The 20,258-nt window shown below is 44.1% G+C and overlaps 1 protein-coding gene across 1 annotated transcript; it reads left to right on the top strand.

Moving 5' to 3' along the window:
• Positions 1 to 531: 531 nt before the first annotated feature.
• On the top strand, positions 532 to 18,861 carry ATF3 (activating transcription factor 3). Its single transcript, XM_068232939.1, has 4 exons — positions 532 to 680; positions 11,311 to 11,554; positions 12,167 to 12,274; positions 14,038 to 18,861. Exons 1-4 carry the CDS (start codon positions 550 to 552, stop codon positions 14,254 to 14,256), a joined length of 702 nt encoding a protein of 233 aa, XP_068089040.1. The 5' UTR covers positions 532 to 549; the 3' UTR covers positions 14,257 to 18,861.
• The last annotated feature ends 1,397 nt before the right edge of the window (positions 18,862 to 20,258 follow it).

Raw genomic sequence — 20,258 nt, forward strand, 5'->3', positions numbered from 1 at the left:
CAATTCACACCTCGCTTATTATTATAAATATTGATCAGATTTGGTGTAAGCTCGGAATCCGGAGCCGCTTCCAGTAAATGAGACACCGGCAGAAGTTTCCCGTAAACTCGCAACGTTCGCGAAACGAGAATAAAAATCCGCCGCTATTGTCTCCCTTGCGCTAGTTTCGCCCGCGCTGCAGCGCCCCCTGGCGTCCCGCGGCGGTCACAGCACGGCAGCGCATTGCCGGGTAACAGAACAAAAACATCCAAACAAGCCTCTCGGGCGCCGCCCAGCGGCCACATGCCAGCCGCCTGCAGTCACTCGGCCGGCTTGGGCTGCATTGGCTCATGGGGATGACACGCGCCCCGTATGGAGAGAGGCTTCCCCACTCCCAACCCCGCCCTCCCTCCGCCGTCATCCTCGTCACCTCTGGAGGCTCCTCCCCTCGCCGGTCTCCCCCTCTGGCTTGCATCACCGCCGCGCTCACTCTTCTCGTGCTATTCTTAAGGATGACGTAAGACGCGTCGCCGCATTCCAGAACGGCCCCCTTCGCTATATAAAGAGGTGATGCAACTGTGTGCGGGAGAGAGAGAGAGGATCAGCGGCGGCCGGACTCTCATCACTGCTGGCTGGAGCCGTCCCGAGCCGCTGCTCTATCTGGCATTCTTCCCGGAGGGGAGCCCACTGACGCCCACCAGGTGAGAGGGGTCCCCGGGAGCAGAAGGAAGGGGGGGCTCCGCTTTGTCTACTCAACTTTCTTTTGTGTTTCTCAACTTTCGGAAACTTCCCATCACTTTCTCCAGATGTTCCGAGTTACTTTGTCACTTCTTCTTCCTCTGCGACCCCCTCCTGATCACTGCTGGGGGACCTGTCCTCTACACAGCTGTGCTCCATTATCTCCAGATAGCTCCGGATGTACCCCAATAACTCCAGCTGTACTTCACAATCCCCCAAATAACTCCCAGTTTCTCCAGCTGTACCCCAACATCTACAAATAACTCCAGCTGTGCCCCAATGTCACAAAATAACTCCAGCTGTATCTCAATATCTCTAAATAACTCCAGCTGTACCCCAATTACTCCAGATAACTCCAGCTGTACCCCAATTACTCCAGATAACTCGAGCTGTACCCCAATTACTCCAGATAACTCGAGCAGTACCCCGAGTAACTCCACCTTGCATGGGGGGGGGGGGGGCTTCCTCTTCAGAGATTCCCCCCAAAGAAAACTTTGCGTTGTATTTGAGGGGGGCTGTTGTCGCCAGAGCTGTACCCCGATGCATGTGGGTCTGTCTAGCTTGGAGCTGTGCCCCTCATTGACCTCTTTTCCAGATGTGCCCACCAGCAGCTGCCTCACCTTTTGTTTGGGGGTTTCCTGCCCGACCCCCTTCTAGAGCTCTTGTGTTACTTGGTTATTGTTACTTTGTTGCAACATATGGAGAAGTTTGTGCTTTTTATTGTACTCCGCATGACCCGGGATAACCCCGCATCCCCCCCGGGGGGCATCACTGCCGCACCTGACCCGTCTGTACGTGTCCTCCGTGTGTGAGGATCAGCCAGGGGGATGGCAGCGAGGTCTGAAGAATTTCGCGTAATTGTTGGTATAGTTGTTAGGAGTAAATTCTAATAACATGCCTGAATCAATGCGTAGCTAAGCACGGTTATCGGATGTTGTTATTGTTACTATTGTAGTTATTACAGTTTTTAAACAATTACAATTCAAAGATTATCATTATTAATACACTTATTTTTGTAAAGTTAATTATTGGGAGAGTCAAAAGTGATTTTCTGCCAGTCCTGTTTATTTGTATATTCATGTTTTTATTGTAGATAACATTTATTATTATTAAAAACTATCTGAAATTGTTGTTTTGCTGCCATTTTAATTCTCACTATTTATTTATTAATTATTGTATAATTTGTATAAAGTGTTAAAAGCAAGACCTCACCTTGGATTATTATAATTGTTATATGTAGTTCTGGATTATGAATAGTATTGAGTACTGCAGGTCTCCGTAGTAGCTGTATTCTCTGTTGGAATATTGGACGAGTTCAGGCTGTCAGGGCAGAGTATGAATGGGTGACATTTTCGGTGACCTGTCATTGTGTCTGCCCCCCCCCCCCCCCCTGTGCAGTAATGAGTGTAGTTAGTGTAGTGCTGGCACTGCCAGGCTGCCCCCCCTGTGCAGTAACGAGTGTAGTTAGTGTAGTGCTGGCACTGCCAGGCTGCCCCCCCTGTGCAGTAACGAGTGTAGTTAGTGTAGTGCTGGCACTGCCAGGCTGCCCCCCTGTGCAGTAATGTGTAGTTAGTGTAGTGCTGGCACTGCCAGGCTGCCCCCCTGTGCAGTAATGTGTAGTGCTGGCACTGCCAGGCTGCCCCCCTGTGCAGTAATGAGTGTAGTTAGTGTAGTGCTGGCACTGCCAGGCTGCCCCCTGTGCAGTAATGAGTGTAGTTGGTGTAGTGCTGGCACTGCCAGGCTGCCCTCTGTGTAGTTAGTGTAGTGCTGGCACTGCCAGGTTTGCCCCCCCCCCCCCCCCCCCGTGCAGTGAGTGGAGCTGGTGTAGTGCTGGCACTGCCAGGCTGCCCCCCCCATGCAGTAATGAGTGGAGTTAGCTTAGTGCTGGCACTGCCAGGCTGCCCCCCTGTGCAGTAATGAGTGTAGTTAGTGTAGTGCTGGCACTGCCAGGCTGCCCCCTATGCAGTAATGAGTGGAGTTAGTGTAGTGCTGGCACTGCCAGGCTGCCCCCCTGTGCAGTAATGAGTGTGGTTAGTGTAGTGCTGGCACTGCCAGGCTGCCCCCCTGTGCAGTAATGAGTGGAGTTAGTGTAGTGCTGGCACTGCCAGGCTGCCCCCTGTGCAGTAATGAGTGGAGTTAGTGTAGTGCTGGCACTGCCAGGCTGCCCCCCTGTGCAGTAATGTGTAGTTAGTGTAGTGCTGGCACTGCCAGGCTGGCCCCCTGTGCAGTAATGTGTAGTTAGTGTAGTGCTGGCACTGCCAGGCTGCCCCCCTGTGCAGTAATGAGTGGAGTTAGTGTAGTGCTGGCACTGCCAGGCTGCCCCCTGTGCAGTAATGAGTGGAGTTAGTGTAGTGCTGGCACTGCCAGGCTGCCCCCCTGTGCAGTAATGAGTGGAGTTAGCGTAGTGCTGGCACTGCCAGGCTGCCCCCTGTGCAGTAATGAGTGGAGTTAGCGTAGTGCTGGCACTGCCAGGCTGCCCCCTGTGCAGTAATGAGTGGAGTTAGCGTAGTGCTGGCACTGCCAGGCTGCCCCCTGTGCAGTAATGAGTGTAGTGCTGGCACTGCCAAGTTTGCTCCCCTGTGCAGTAATGAGTGCAGTTGGTGTAGTGCTGGCACTGCCAGGCTGCCCCCCTGTGCAGTAATGTGTAGTGCTGGCACTGCCAGGCTGCCCCCCTGTGCATAATGTGTAGTTGGTGTGCTGTGTGGTCAGCATTCTGATGAAACTGCTGTGAAATACTTTCAGTTCCGTAGTCTGCGCTTTACGCTAATCGCCAAAAGGTGGCGCCACATGCCAGCGCAGCGCATGGCACTTCCCTGCCGAGCTGCTGGATCATCGCAGGACAGCGGCAGGCATGACACAGCGCGTTCCCCTGTCACGTGTGTGTGACAGGACACTTTCTGCTGACAGTATATAGGAGCAGCCATAGATCTCACATCTGTACATCTTTACCTCTGGCATTACTGAAGCCTTCTCTAGTTCTCTGCCTGCCTGGCCATCTGCTGAATGATTAGAACAGGATAGTGCTTACTATGTAATGTATGCAGTATAATGACACCACTCCAATAATGTTACAATTCCATCGCACAGAAAACTAGAGTGTGATAAAGCAGGGAAAATTGTTCTACAATTTCAACTCTGTATATTTTGCATTTGCGTAACTAAAGGCCCATACACACGTCGGATTTTTGCGAACGACCCGTCGTTTGAACGTTCCGTCGTTCGCACGTCAAATCCGGCGTGTGTACAGACTATCGTTCAGGTGATAAGACTGGTTTTCAGCGATCGGGCGGATCGCTGAAAACCAGTCTTATCACCTGAACGATAGTCTGTACACACGCCGGATTTGACATGCGAACGACGGAACGTGCGAACGACGGGTCGTTCGCAAAAATCCGACGTGTGTATGGGCCTTAACCCTCCCTCTACTAATGCCTAACTTTAACCTACCCAGCCGCCAGCAGTGCCCAAATTACCCCCTTGGGCTGTGGTATAGTCCCAATTAACTATTACCTGCTTTGCTATTGTCTGTCTACCTATCCCTGTTATATTAATAATAGTTATGCTGGGCATACATGGTTAGATTATGCGCCGGTATCGAGCCAGTGGCTCGATGCTCGTGCACGCGGATCGATCCCCGCTCGTCCTCGCAGGCACTTCCTTATCTGCCTTCCGTTTCTACCATTGCCCGCCCACGGGGATCGGACAGGTTGAATATCATCAATCGAGCCATCAGCGGCTCAATTGATAATATAAAACGTGCCGTGTATGCCCAGCATAAGGCCAACATATAATCCACTTTAGTACAATATAGAGTGCTAGGAACAAGAGGAGAGGACCTATTCTCCTTCCTTTCACAGGGGAGCGAATAAAGGGTGGGGGAGGGGAAAAGTTGGTTAATATTAGTAATGAATGGTTAGGGCACAGGAGATGGGTAAACCGTTCTGTAGGAATGGGTAAGGAGAGCCTGCTTTAATGTGTTAAAGGTGGGGACAATATGTGTAGGCTGAAGGAGGGAGTGCCTATGGGCAGGATCAGCCTGAGAAAAGTCTTGGAACTGTATCAAGAGTAAGAAATTCATTAGCAGAGAGGGTGACCTATCTACCTTGCATTATAAAAGCTTCAGAGCAAATTGCTCCTTTTTAACAACCTCATCTACCGTCACATGATGCTTTTATTACCCATCCAGCAATCAGTTGGCAGGCACTTTTGGGAGTGGCCTAGTAGCATGTCTGGACTAGCCAAGACAAAGGGGAATCCCTTCAGCATGACAATGGGCGGGGCAAGACTCCACTCTTCCACTGAAAGGGTCTGAGAGGAGAGCTTAGTTTCAGTGACAGGAAGCGCTGACCAAGCATAATTGTTTTGGGGGAAGATCGTACTGATTCTTACAGAAACACTGACCTTGTTAAGGTAGCCATACATCTAGTGAAAGCAATATCCTATGCAATTCACCTTCACAAATCAATCTGGAATATGTTGAGCCTTCATGCTCTGAATCCCAAAAATCGATTCCTTGTCGATCGAAATCATGTGTACAGGTGCAGTGCAGTAAAACGATCTACAATAATTGACCGATATCTTGGTGAATTGCGTTGAATTGTCGATAGAGTAGTGTGATAAGATAGTGGTCAATCGTAAAGGGTTTGATTGGGTGCGCAGCGGTTGTTGATTGTTGCCATATGGAACGCCGTGTGCGATACCACGACAATCAACAGAGCCACAGCCTGTGTCACCCTCCCCCCCCCCCTCCCCCAAGTGTCATGCCGTCCCCCAAGCCCAGGCTTTCAGCATGAAATTGCAGTGTATGGACAGGCAGCAGATCTCTGATCAGATTCAGTCAAGGAGGGATCTAGCTCATGGTCGATCTGCATATGCATCAACCAGTGTATAGCTACCTTAAAGTGGACCTGAACGCTTGCGCAAGACAGAAGGAAAACAGAGAAAAATGCATCCTGTATGTATTTAGAGAGTTTAGCCTGTCTATTTCCCCTTCATCTATGACTAATCTTAAGTGTAATTTGATCTTTCATCTGTGTCAGCTGGTTGCCTTGGCAGAGCAGCTAATTGGTAAACACAGTATGTTAACCCTATGTCTGCTTCCATGAAAGCAGGAAGTAGACCTACTGCAGATTTATTGTAGGAGTTATGTAAGCTGCAACAAAGATGTTTTTCTTTAAAGGTTATTACGCTATTGCGTATCTTTTAGAGACGGGAGGGAGTTCTGAGTTCAGGTCCGCTTTACGAGAAAGCAGTTTATGGATAAGCCCTTCGTATAATAATGAGAATCGTGCTTTCTACAAACCAAAGATAAAGAGGACCTCCAGTGTAATCATAGGAATTGGAAGATTTGGCAATGTCCAGAGAATAGGATGCGTCATTGTGACGAGGTTGCATCATGTGGCATATCGGCAGGATTTCAGCGTCCTTTTCCTCATTGCTGTCCCCAGGAGGACTTGCAGGCAGGTTACACAATGTCCCCGTGACACAGCACCTTGTCACACTCGGGAAATTCAGGCCCACTTCCTGCTTCTGACGGTTTGCGGGCTAAAAATAACCTCACCTGTGCAGGTGCTACAAGTCTCAGCGTGCCCAGCCAGCGTCTGACTGCAGAGGCATGCTGGTCCCTGTGGTGCGCCTTCTGCTGCCAGAGCTGCCTGTTGGCTAACCCCTCCAGTTATGATGCAGTATTAGTCATGTCAGCTTGCTCTGGGTCACTGCAAGGCCATCGAGGCCGTGAACCAACCATTTAATATTAACCCGATTTCATCATGATCTTCATGCATAGCGCGTTGGCGTTCTCGTGGTGAAATAGATGACTGGCCAGATAAAGACTGCTGTGTATTACACTGACTGCCATTAATACACATAAATAAATGCTTTAAAGTGAACCTGAATTGAGAGAGATATGGAGGCTGACATATTTAATTTTAACCACTTCACCACTGAGGGGTTTTACCCCCTGACCACCAGAGCAATTTTCACCTTTCAGCGCTCCTTCCATTCATTCGTCTATAACTTTATTATTACTTATCCCAATGAAATGAACTATATCTTGTTTTTTTCGCCACCAATTAGGCTTTCTTTAGGTGGGACATTATGCCAAGAATTATTTTATTCTAAATGTGTTTTAATGGGGAAATAGGAAAAAATGTGGAAAAAAATTATTTTTCAGTTTTCGGCCATTATAGTTTTTAAATAAAGCATGCTACTGTAATTAAAACCCATGAAATGTATTAACCCATTTGTCCCGGTTATAAAACCATTTAAATTATGTCCTTATCACAATGTTTGGCGACAATATTTTATTTGGAAATAAAGGTGCATTTTTTTCAGTTTTGCATCCATCCCTAATTACAAGCCCGCAGTTTATAAAGTAACAGTGTTATACCCTCTTGACATAAATATTTAAAAAGTTCAGTCCCTAAGGTAACTATTTATGTTTTTTTTATTGTATTTTTTTTTTTTTTTTAATTACAAAAAAAATTAAAATTGGGGAGTGTGGGAGGTAATGAGTTAATTTATTGTGTAAATGTAATGTTTGTATATGTAAAATGCTTTTAGGGTGTAGTTTACTATTTGGCCACAAGATGGCCACAGAGTGTTTGTTTACATGCGACCTGTAAGCGTCCGGAAGGACGCTTACAGTAAGCAGTAGGAGGCTGGGAGACTCACAATGATCTCGCTGTTTCTGAAAGAAGCAGCAGATCATTGCGGGGGCTTAGATCAACGAACGGGAATGGATTTTCCCGTTCATTGATCTCCGGGCGGGCGGCGGCGTGCACGAGCGGCGGGTGCGCGCGCACGAGCGGCGGGAGCGCGGACAGCGGCGGTAGCGCGGAAGGTACGGATTTCTCCGTCCCTGGTTTTTTAGGAGGGAAAAAAGGGGCGGAGAAATCCGTACGCGTGGGGGTAAAGTGGTTAAACAATACCAGTTGCCTGGCTGTCCTGCTGATCCTCTGCCTCTAATAGTTTTAGCCCTAAACAAGCATGCAGCAGATCAGGTGTTTCTGACTTAAATCTAACAAGTTTGGCTTCATGGTTATTTCAGGTGTGTGATTCAGACACTGCCGCAGCCAGATAGATCAGCAGTGCTGCCAGGCAACTGGTATTTAAAGCAGGATGGTCACCATAAAAATCAAATGTCAACAGCAACTGGTCTGAGTGTATTAAGTGATAAAGATGCTAATCCTGCATTCAAAACTTTCAAAACTTTTTCTGCTGTTATGATTTGGAGTTATCACATACTTAAGGAGCACTGGCCCTTTAATAGTCGGTGCCAAACAGTTGCATGCTGGGGGTTCTTTTTATCTTTTTATAATATATTCATCCTCTTCCATTTATTTCCCTGCCTAGCTGAAACATGATCCTCTGCTCACTTGTGTTTACAAGCAAGGCTGAGGTGACTCAGCGGCTGGAGGAGAAAAGAAAAAAAGTAAAGGCAGAAATGACATCGGGATTTAGCCTAAACTGTAGGAAAAAGACATGGCCCCCACCAGGAACAGAATCCCATTCATTTACTATATAACATTCACTGTAATCAAAACGTGGACAGTACAATACATGTGTTATGTAAGTAGATGAAGTATTTATCTACTTACATATGTGTTTTTTTCCCCCCAGGCATAGTATGGCTAATCCTACTGCTTTAAAAGGAAATAAATATGGCAGCCTCCATAACCCTCTCACTTCTGATTCCCTTTTAGATTGCTTATTACAATATCAATTTATAAATAGGCAGTGTTTGCGCATTGTAAATTGTTTCTTCACCCTGATTTACATTCTGAAACTTCTCACAGGTGGGGATATATTTTGTCCTGCCAGGTGCAGCATTGTGGAATGTTTGTTTCAGAGAATTCTGAAGCCAGTTAACATAATGTGTGGTCTCCCAGAGTGCTCTGGGAGGAGAACTCCACATAGCTAAACAGCCTAGGCTTAGCAGAGGGGTTACTCAGCAGCTCAAATGTTCCTGAATAATTAATTATTCTCGTATTTACCTTCTCCTCTGGACGCCACTATCTTGTGTGCCGCCCGCTGTCCCTTCTCCCCTTTTCCTAGAGGCCAAACAGCGTGTCTATACAGTGCTTATTCTCCGCAATGTCTCCCTAACGATTGAGTCATGATTGGTAAGGGTGACTTTGACTGACAGGACATACACGGCATACCTATCGACTCTGAATATTTGATACAAATAATCTGAGTGTTTCCCTTCCTGATGGGCATGTTTATTCCAGCATGTTTATGAACCCCTAGGATCGGCAATATAACCAGGAAGTTGCCCTCTTTTAAAAACAGGTGAGAAGTCACATCGTGACTACCCCGTGTTTACCCTGCAGATAGACTTCTCAGGAAGATTAATGGTTTAATTGGTGATCTGACACTAAAAATAACACCGTCATTTGTCAGGCTGTGTAATTATAAGCCAGAAAGGACTATTTATACAACCAGTAAACTTTGTACTTTGTCATGCCCCAGCCAACAAAAGTTTTCAGCCTCCGCTACTGAAGTGCACTGCTGTTACCAAGACAGCTCTACGCCGTTCAGCTGGTACGGCAGTCTGATAAGTCTACCAAAGTGATGACTGTATTACTCCTATGAGGTGTTTATATGGCATATGTGCTCCTTAGGGAATATGGTGATGTCATCACTTCTTATCAGACACCAGTGATGTCATTTATGGATGAGAAAATGACATTGTTTGTGTCCTGACTCATCCTGTTCAGCTGATGGATCATGTGTGCTGAGAAAACATGGACAGGTTGAGCTTAAAGGGTGATTTACAGATGGGCAGTGATGATTGGTCACTCCTAGTATCCAATCATGGAGCAAAGTTCCCATTTAGTCATTTCACATCTTCACTATGCTTCAATTGATTGGGCTTTCTTTTTTATAGTGCAGATATTTTCTGAAGTGCTTTACTGAGTAGATTGAATAGCTCATGTCATTAATTTACTCTCCTCGACTCTTCATGACTGCATGTACTTTTACACGCCAGATGTATCTGTCAATCACTGCTTCTTTCAGCTGTTGCATAGACATGTTCATAGCTTCCCATATGCTGTCTGTCCATCTTACCCTCTGCCGACTTCTTCTTTTGCCCTTTATTTCTCCGAGCATCAAGGATCTCTTCGAAGAAGCCTGTTTTCTCATTATGTGACCAACGTATTTGAGTTTTAATAGTAGTATCAGCCCTTCTAGTGAACACTTCGGCCTTTAAGTATTGACTTGTTAGATCTTCTGAACTCTCAATTTCCTCTGTTGGGCTCCTAATCCTATTCCTACCAAATCGGGGACCAGTTTTGGGGTGGAAATAGAATGCCCAGAGGAAACCCATACAAACTCAACAGATAGTATACCATCTGCATTTTTCAAACCGGGTACTAAAGCGCTGTCTATAGCCACAGAGTCACTTAACTCTTGGTTTCTTTTTCCCAAATGATAAAATAGAAAGCCTACTGCCCACTCTGCACTTGAAATTCTCCTATCTTCCACTATGGTCATCTCCTCACACTCTCAGGACTTTTCAGGAGCTTCTAGCCATCTGTGGAATTCTCTTCTGCACAACATTTGTCACACCCCCAACCCTTGAAAACGTTAGGGGCACTTTTAATATTCACCTCTTCAGAAGAGGAATTCATCTGATCCAGTAACTCTTCAGACGTTAATCCACGCTATTACCTACATCCAACTTACCACCTGTTTGGATTTTCTTTTGCTGCAGGATCCCATATCCTCAAACAACCCATCCTGCCACCGTTCAGAGATGTAGTTTGATGGAAACCTGTTTGTACCACTTTGCCCTAAAGTTCAAAGGCTAGATGTTGAATGAAACCTATTTCTGTAGGCATATTAAGACAAAGAGGTGTTCAGATGAGGCCCAGACTTGAACCCACCCACAAAATGTTCTGTCCTCGCCCAATCACAAATCTGCTTCAGTTCTCCACTTAATTTTTTTTTTCCTTTTTTTAAAACAAAAAAAAAAAAAGAATAGGGAAAATGAAAGGGCCACTATCACGAAAAATTGTAAATTAAAATGCATTAATATGAAATGTACATATGATCCAGAATACATTGCACTATAAATTTGTTTTTTTTCTTTGTCACTGTCCTCTACATCTGACAGATCTGACAAGTTTTGGACACGTCCATTTCCTCATGGGGGATTCTCGGGGCTTTCTTTATTTTCAAAAGCACTGAGTGGCTCAATCCAACTGCCAAAATTGTGTGCAAATGAGTGGAGGTGTGGTGGTATCTTTGTATAGATCCTTTACAGAGGGTGCTTTTGTAAAGCATAATGAAAATGTTGTACCCCCCTCCCCTCCATAAGAAGATAGACTAATCCAAAAACTGTCATTTTTACTGATTACTGTAAGTGAAAGCAGCATTGGGGAAAAAGTAATTTTATAGTGCATTTCACGCGCGGACAAATGTACCTTATACAATGTGCTTTAAAATGTGCAAATGTTTTCGATAGAGATCCTTTAATTTTATACACAGTCAGCCCCATCTTTCATACAGAATATTTATGTATAGTTATTCATCTGCATTTGCTTATTTTTAAACTGACACCATTGTGTTTTTTCTTTTTGCCTTCAGAAAAATGATGCTGCAACACCCTGGAGCCGGAACTGCCGCTGAGGTCAGCGCTACGGCCATCGTCCCCTGTCTGTCGCCAACCATGGCATTCGCTTTTGAAGACTTCACCAACCTGTCACCATTCGTTAAAGAAGAACTGAGGTTCGCCATCCAGAACAAGCGTCTCTCTGCCCGCGCACCCTGCACGCTGGACAGTGTGGTTGTAGCAGACAGGCCCATAGAGATGACCATGTCCAAGACAGAGGTACGCTATAGCCAGGATTTGGTAATTTCCTAAAAGGTTGGGTTTTGTGAATGATTTGGGTAGAACCACTGGCCAAGAAATATCAAGGAGTATTTAAAGAGGAACTGTAGTGAAAATAACATAATGAATACAATTGCTTACTTTAAAAAAAAAAAAAAAAAAAATTTAATTCAGTGTTTACCCATTAAAAAATCTTCTTTAGTTCTACCAGGTGATCTGAACGGAATGTTTGTTATTGAGCATTCTATGCACAGAGGTAGATACAGCTTGCTTAGCAGTTGAAAAATGCCATTATTTCCCACAATGCAACAAGGTTCACAGACAGCAAACTGTCAGGACCATGGTCATGACATCACACTGTGGGAGGGGTTTCACCACAATATCAGCCACGCAGACCTTCGTGATGATCTGTTTGAGAAAAGGTAAAGATTTCTGGTGGGAAAGGGGGTATCAGCTACTGATTGGGATGAAGTCCCATTCAGGGCTTAAAGTTCCTGCCACAAACTAATCCTGTTAGATAATTAAGGGAGAAAATAATTGATTGTCAACTGTTTATTTTATTTTTTTTTTTTTACGTGAAGATTAAGAAGCCAACTCTTCTTTATTTTCTAGTTTGTACCCCAGGAAGACGACAGGAAGAAGAGGAGAAGAGAAAGGAATAAGGTCGCAGCTGCAAAGTGTCGGAACAAAAAGAAGGAGAAAACAGAATGTTTGCAGAAGGTAAGAGCAGCCATTGAAATCGAAATCGGCATGTGCCGTGTCATCCCATAATCTGTGTAAGAAAGTATCAGAAACGAACGCAATTCAAAGGACAAAGATATTGGATTGAGCGTTGAAAAAGGATGTTTAACTTTCACTCGTGTATTCCTCACGGCACTTTTGCTATTGGGCCACTAAAGATCCTAAGCTGCTGTACAGATAGTGGATAACTTTTGCCCACATTGACCTTATGGTTAGGGATGGTCGGAATGCCAATTTCCGATTCCGCGGTAAATCCGCATTCCGCCATTGCCAATTACCGATTCCGCTTTCCGCTACCAATTTCCGCATTCCAATGCGGAATTTCCGCCGGAAATCGCGGAAATTCCGCCCGACATTAACATCGATTTTCTCAAACTATAAGGTCTTTTTGAAAATTTTTTGCATCTTGTTCAAAAGATTCTGTTTAATAAACCCTGAAAATTTGGTGTTTTTTAGGACTTACGGGGGCTTTGCTATTAACCGCTAAAGTCGGCGGATTTTTACTGTAATGTAAAATGCAGAAAATGGGCAGATGCAGATTTTCTGCATTTTACATTACAGTAAAAATCTGCTGACTTTAGCGGTTAATAGCAAAGCCCCCGTAAGTCCTAGAAACACCAAATTTTCAGGGTCTATTAAACTGAATCTTATGAACAAGATGCAAAAAAGTTTTCAAAAAGACCTTAGTTTTTGAGAAAATCGATGTTAAAGTCGGGTAGAATTTCTGGCGGAAATTTCCGCGATTTCCGGCGGAAATCCGCCTACCGCACTTGCATTACCGATTTCCGCATTCCGGCATTGCAATCCGCAATGCAATTTCTGATCGGAATTTCGGAAATTGCATTTCCGCGGAATCCGAATGAGCATCTCTACTTATGGTCACCCTCTTCCGGGAAGGAGGGGGGCGGAAGCCTCAACTAACAGACATGCCTGATGGATAACGGGGACTGATTTTGGGGGGATTTTGGAGGCTTTAAAATACTTACCGAGTCTCCAGCGATGTCTTGTAGTCCCCCTGCAGCTCCTAGTGGTTTTCTGGCGACTTGCACGTAAGCCAGCGTTTCACCGATGCAGGTCAGATGACACGTCGGCATGTGTGCATAGAGGTGCCGTAAAGCCGCTGGGAGCTGCAGGGAGACTACATGGCATTGCTGGAGGCTCGGTGAGTATTTCTTGGGAGAGGTTTGTTCTTTCTCGGCCAGTTGCTCAAGCCACTGGCAAGCCCATGTATCCGGCGTCAGGCGATCCTTGCCGGTGCCGGATTCCAGGGACTTTGCTGTACAACAGTTTCAAATAGGAACATTTGTGTTTTAGTCAATACATTGCTTCTACAAGTACATTGCAGAAGGAAAGATGTCAACACAATGGTCCAGTTGGAACTCAATTTGTTTTGCTTAGATGGAAGTTCTGTGGATCTCAGCCATGAGATGAGCTTCATACCTTCCTCCAGGCAAGCCAGAGACTTTCTTATTTATGGAATTAATTTTATAACTTTCTAGTACCTACCAGAAATGTAATGTCAACCTTATGAAGTTTGGCAAGAAAATCTGGTAACAAGTGGTTTCCTTTCAGATCCCAAAGGACAGCTAGCATAAGGCAATGAGTGAATCTACAGAATTGATTGATTTAGGAAACAAAGTGTTCTGAAATCCTGTTTGGTCTCTAAGTCTTGTTGTAGACCTCTCTAGGTAGTCTATTTTTTTACTTTGTGGCTAACTCTGCTTTTTACTTCTCCCCATAAGGAGTCTGAGAAGTTGGAATCCATCAATGCAGAACTGAAAGCCCAAATTGAGGAACTCAAAAACGAGAAGCAGCATCTCATCTACATGCTGAACCTCCACCGACCCACCTGTATCGTCCGGGCCCAGAACGGGCGGACGCCGGAGGATGAACGCAACCTCTTCATTCAACAGATCAAGGAAAATGCCCTTCAGACCTTGGTAACAGAGGGAGTGAACTGAGCACCTTTGTGATGGACTTAAAAAAAAACTGAAAAAGAATAACCAACTTCCTGAGGCCCAGAGCATCAGAGAAAAAACCTCTAGCTGCGGAATCTTTACACAGAAGAGCCGACTTCACATCATCGGACGTCTCTGAATAGAAAGTGGAAGGATGTTCCCTTTAGTGGAAGCTCAAGCTACATGCTCCTTCCTGATTTGGAAGCTAGTCTACTTTACTTGTAGGAGTTTATTACCAGATTCCTCTAACTAGCAGTCGACTGAGTCCCGCTCCAGCAGACTGACTCGTATTCTACACCTTGTGCAATCTTTTTTTTATTTTTTTGGGACGGAAACGAGAGAAAATTTCAGTGTTTTTTATTGTATTTTTGATGGGTTGACTGCACCTGCCACCCATCCACCCGTTTCTGTCGAAGTCCACAAAAGTATTGAAGAACATCAGGAGTTTCAGTGACCTGCCTTAACTGATCCATTTTGGAAACCATGCACATTTCACACTCATCGTTATTTATTTCAAGGAAGAATTTTTTTCTGCTGCGACCATCTAGAATCGTAAATGGTTTTTCTGTAAGGTCACCCAAACACCAGACACTAAATGATTCCACAGATGAACTGTAGCCTAAGGGCGGCCATTCTGAAAAGAACTGTGCCGTGACAGGGTGTGTTGGAGCATTATGGTCTTCACAAATCTTATCTCATGAGTTATCCATCTTTATTTATGAAATAACTTTCCATCACATCGCAAACAAGAAGAAAAACACTCAAAGTTGTTCTTGATTAACATAACTTTTATGTTACTTTCCTCACTTTTTTTTCAAATTTTGTATGCTTAAAAGGTATTATAATTTTGTTAATTAACCCTTATTCATTTAAGGCAAGATAACTCATGGGCAAACGTTTATGCCGTTGTAAGCTCCAAGGCAATAGGCTTCATTCATCTCTATACAGGTTAGAGTACAAAATGGCTCCTGAAATGTTGCAATTCTACTTCTCTGGCATAATTGGTGCAGTTAAAGGGTGGCTCTACACAAAACAGGCATTTAAGTTTTTTTGAGGACCTGGGGTTTGAAGGGTTCATTGGTGTGTTTAATCATGTCCTGACTTTTTTATATCTTGTAAAGGGTACTCATAAAATGTACCCACTAGACCCCCCTTTTCATAGGATGGTCTCCCAGTTGGCCAATGGAGATGGTCAATAACTTGCTATTAAAACTCTGACGTGCATGCATATTGTATGTAGGTTGGAACTAAGCAATCAAAATGCACTTCCACTAATTGCACCTCCTTCAAACACACTTTTTTTTTTTTCTTCAACATGCACTTCCTATTGGTTTTGATTGGTCCAATTCCAAGTTGTAAACAAATTTTGTATTCAAGTGGACAGGACTTGCACATCATCAAACACCTCTGTTCGGCAATGGATTCTTCATTTTGTAGAATATGTACGGCTTATAACCGGGGGAGTCCAGCATTGTAGGGGGGGCGCATCTGACATGGGTACATTTGCCACCCTTAACAAGACAGATAATCCGACCAATCACAGGTCTCCAAACCATATATACTTTCATTGGAGCTGTCCCAAGCACATAAAGCAGCATAACAAGAGGGGAGCAGCACCCGCAATCCCAGGGGGCCCAGTGCTGTGAGGCGCCCCAACTTGCTAACCTTACCTTCCTCCAATACAGTGGTCTATACTTCAGATCAGGAGTTTTTATGGCTACACTTGTTATGGGTGTGAAGATCCTGGCCATGCTTGTTTTATTACCCTTGTGAGATGGGCCCCAAGGCCTCCGCAAGGGAAAGGGTGTGGACTTTGGGGAGCCCAATGAATTCTAGTTACACCACTGCTTCACCTTCTCTGAATTATGTCCAAAATCCACTACAGCTAAACTGCACAGAAAAGCTAGACATAAAACTATTGCCCTCCAAGCATCCAAGCTAGCCTCTTTTCCAAAATGTAACACAACTGTCATTGTTAGCAACGATCTCTACTGCTAGGTCTCTGGGCTACATGTGTTTCCTATGTGGCGTAATGGTGCGTGTGGAGTACAGGCAGTGGCTAACCCGCTTGTTGAAGAAGTGAAAAATGCTGATGGCTCAGAGAGCAGAATTAGTCCCCAGCCATGCAAGGTCTGCGCTCCAGGCATGCCACAAACTCACCGCGCTGACTGTGGAAGTAACTGCTGCCATTCACTTTAGTGTTAGGCAATACTCTGAGATAAGGGTGTTACGACATCTCTGCCTCGTTGCGTATTACTGGCAGACCCCTATGACAGAGACCAGAGCAAGAGGAAATATTGTCCGGTAACTTAAAACAAAAGAAAAAAGTAGGATATAAATAATTGTATGTGTAGTATAGATAACGAATAGAACATTAGAAGTAAAGAAAAGAGTCTCATATTTTTATTTTCACTTTTATATAGATTTTTTTTTTATAACCTTGCATTATGCTTTATTTGCAATTTAAAAACCACACTCTGTCTTTTAAGCTATAAAACAAGCAGAAATAATGACCCTTTGAACTCTCCTGCAGTAAAACCTTATCCCGAGCTGTCTCTCACTGTATCTTGGATGTTTAAGTGCGTCAAACAGGACTGCATTTGACCCAGTGGGTCAAATAGCTCAGAGAAGCTCTTTTGCATATATTAGCAAAGGTTTTTTTCACTCTTCCTGTACTGGAAAACATGAGACACTTTTTTTTTTCTTTGCTACTAATGTTCTGTGTCTTAGCTGTACTACACATACAATCAATTATCTCAAGTTTATTTTGGCTTGAGGTTTGCATTAAGACCTTCCGGTTTTTAAGGCCCACTAACTATATAATTTAAGCGACTGATCGACTTTGCAATAGGATAATTGCAATCAGACGGAATTGATCAGGCCCATCAATCGAATAAAAAAATATAACTAATCCGATCATTTCCAATAGAATAAATCGATCATTTGTTGTCGATTGGCACTATCCAATCCATCAGAAAGTCAATTGTTGCCTAAATTTGTTCAGTTAATGAACGCCTTTACACTGCATTATTTGCTTTGGATCACAGTAAACGTGCCCATACACTTATCTATATTCCTGTTTGATTCCCTGCAGATTCGATCCCCAAAATGTCCAGTCGATCAACTTTCTGCCGATTCTGACCAAAAATCTTCCAAAAGTAGCAATCTGACACGATGGAAGATGTGTCGATTGGGGGCGGGGCATGATCGGCAGAAGATGGGCGACCCATAGCGTTATACTGCATCAAGCAGTGCAGCGCTGCACTTTCATTGATTTTCATTAGATTCCCTGCTGGAATATATTAAAAATGGATGTTCAGTGTGTGGTAGGAATCGTTTCCTTCCTGAATTGATCATTTTGCAACATCGGGTGGAAATCTGTAAGTGTATGGCCAGCTTAAGACCGCACACTGCAGTTACTGTAGCACTAGACATGTGTTAACTGGACATGCTTAGAACCCGCACAGCTATACTCGAGTATACTGTGAATACTGCAATTTATCTTGTGGGTGTCTGCTAATAAATTGACCCAGATACAAAACCAAGCATCGGAGGCTACCGGCTGTGAAACCGGCGAAGGAAAGTCATTGGTTCATAGATTTGCCCTGGAAAAAAAGTATTCCATATAGTATTGTTACTAAGTGTCAGAAGAAAGCCTGCAGTGTCAGGAGGAACTCAACAATAGGAAGCAGGGTATCTGAATGCTAATTTGCCATTAAAAAGCACATAACTTATTTGCAGACACGCTTGATCATCCAAAAAGGTGTACTAGGCAGGTGCCTAGGGCTTGGTCAGTAACGAGGGGCATTCCTTGAGCCTCACCTAACCAAATCGGAGTTTCACTACTTCTCAGCATTGGCTTGCTGTAGTATCCTGTTCCAAGAGATATTAGGCAATACTGGAACTTGTAGTACCTCATAGGCCAGAAAGCTGCATGTTGGAATAGTTCGCCTTACCCAAAAAAAGAGGTCTTTGTTATCTATAGGCCTTACAGCTACTTTAGCTGGGATACAGCATTAAGATTGAGTCACTTCATTTCAGTGTGTTAATTCAAATATGCAACACATATAAAGACCATTACCTCAGACACAACCGCTACACAGACATGCAACTTTACGTGAACGAGAGGCCAGCCTGACATGTATTTGATTTTTATATTCTGTACCAGAACTTTTCAGTACATGTTAGATAAATATGTGTGTCTTTGTAAACTTTCTCTTTATGTTAAAACTTCGAGGCCAACTTCATCCCAAAACTCCTAAAACTGGAGATGGAGGCTGGGATGACTACAGAGAAATCTCTATATTGCAGTCTCTGGCAGATATAGTAAGCCAGCAGGTGACGATATTTCTCATTGTCCAGCCAGAACTGAAATATCAGCCGTGGGAGGTGTTGGCCCTTTAAGAGTTGAAGATTGAGCAGGATGAATGGATTTTTTTTATACACGAAAGATACATAAGCAAATTTTCTGTATTGTTGTATATGTGACGTTGAACGGGGTTACTGTCTATCTAATGTCGTAAAACTGGGAGCTGTAAGGATTGAGTTTTCTAAGTGATCTTACCTTTGCTGGGTAGACGCCCTTTTTTTTTTTTTTTTTTTTTTTTTTCAAAGTCAACTTTAGCCTCAATGTATGATTTTAGCTTCTTACACTCTGCAGATGAGCAGTATGAGCCCGCCCTTCCTTCTTCCTGATTGGTCAGTGTGGAAGGGCAGCATTCTGCTCGGCTGCAATCAAGTTCATGCTGACAACTGACAGTGCAATGCTATAGAGCTTAATGGTGCACTTCTTCCCCCTTAAAGTGAATGGGAACTGCATTTAAAAAATGAGACAGATACTTACCCAAAGAGAGGGAAGGCTCTGGGTCCTATAGAGCCTTCCGGCTCCTCTCCTGGTCCACTTGATCCAGTGCTGGCTCGCCCGGTAGCAGTATTTGACTAAATTAGTCAAATACTGCTTTACCCGACCGAAGGAGGCTTCAGAAGTCTTCAGGGAGCCCGAGTGCTCCTGAAGAAGGGCGGCCCTGTACTGCACCTGCACAAGCACGCTCTCTTGCACACTCACGCCTGTGCAGTATGGAGCCGCATGTCTTCGGGAGGACACGGCTCCTGAAGACTTCCAAATACCCTTTCGGTGGGGGATTGAAACGGGGGGGAGCCAGCACAGGATAGAGGGCACCAAGAGAGGAGACAGAAGGCTCTATACAACCCAGAGCTTTCCCTCTCCTTAGGTAAGTATTTGCTTCATTTTTTTTTAAAATTCGGTTCCCATTCACTTGCAGAGGATTACATAAAGTAAGAGATGATCAGCCTATAAAATACATTTACATGTGTTTCAGTGAATACACAACTGGATTAGTGTTTTATATATCGGCCTGAAGTTTGGTTTTTGGATCTAGAAGCAGGCAATGACATAGGATGTGACAAAGATCTTGTCGTAGTGACAGCGGTGTAGAAAGACAAATCAATTATTTTCGAAATCACAACAGCTTCTTCGAGGTGATTTTGCAAAACACCTGAGTATGAAAAAAAAAAAAGAAAAATGTTTACTTCATCCTCTGCAAATGAATGAAAGAAACAGAGTGTTATTTATGTTGTGTTTTAATGTTTCCATGTTTTTTTGCGTGCTGGAGTTGAGCTCCTGCCTTGCGCACCTGCCAACATCCTGCTCGCTACGCCAACTGGATGATGTCATCCATTCATTTTAATCTGAGTGCTGTGCATCTGTATTACCGGTACATTACCTAGTTAGATATGGCAATTATTTTTGATTTACAATAAGAATTGAAGAATAATGTAGAGCAATTTTCTGAAATCGTAGGACTGTTGAGTATCCTTTGTGCAATTTCATCCACGGATACCCTTTTTCTTTCTTTTTTCTTTTTTTTTTTTTGTCAACTCATTGTATGATTACTACTATATATATAATATATATGTATCCAAATATCATATGTGGCGCTGGCGTCACGTTAATTTGGCTTTTGTTATTCTCATGTGTTTACTGG

The sequence above is a fragment of the Hyperolius riggenbachi genome, chromosome 4 (genome assembly GCF_040937935.1).
Source record: "Hyperolius riggenbachi isolate aHypRig1 chromosome 4, aHypRig1.pri, whole genome shotgun sequence".
In the NCBI taxonomy this organism is placed as follows: domain Eukaryota; kingdom Metazoa; phylum Chordata; class Amphibia; order Anura; family Hyperoliidae; genus Hyperolius; species Hyperolius riggenbachi.

Excerpts from the sequence above, each read along its gene's own strand:
- ATF3 (XM_068232939.1), top strand. The coding sequence starts at position 550 with ATGCAACTGTGTGCGGGAGAGAGAGAGAGGATCAGCGGCGGCCGGACT. Across the intron at positions 681-11,310 it reads AGCCCACTGACGCCCACCAG|AAAAATGATGCTGCAACACC; the intron begins GTGAGAGGGGTC and ends TTTTGCCTTCAG. Across the intron at positions 11,555-12,166 it reads TGACCATGTCCAAGACAGAG|TTTGTACCCCAGGAAGACGA; the intron begins GTACGCTATAGC and ends TTTATTTTCTAG.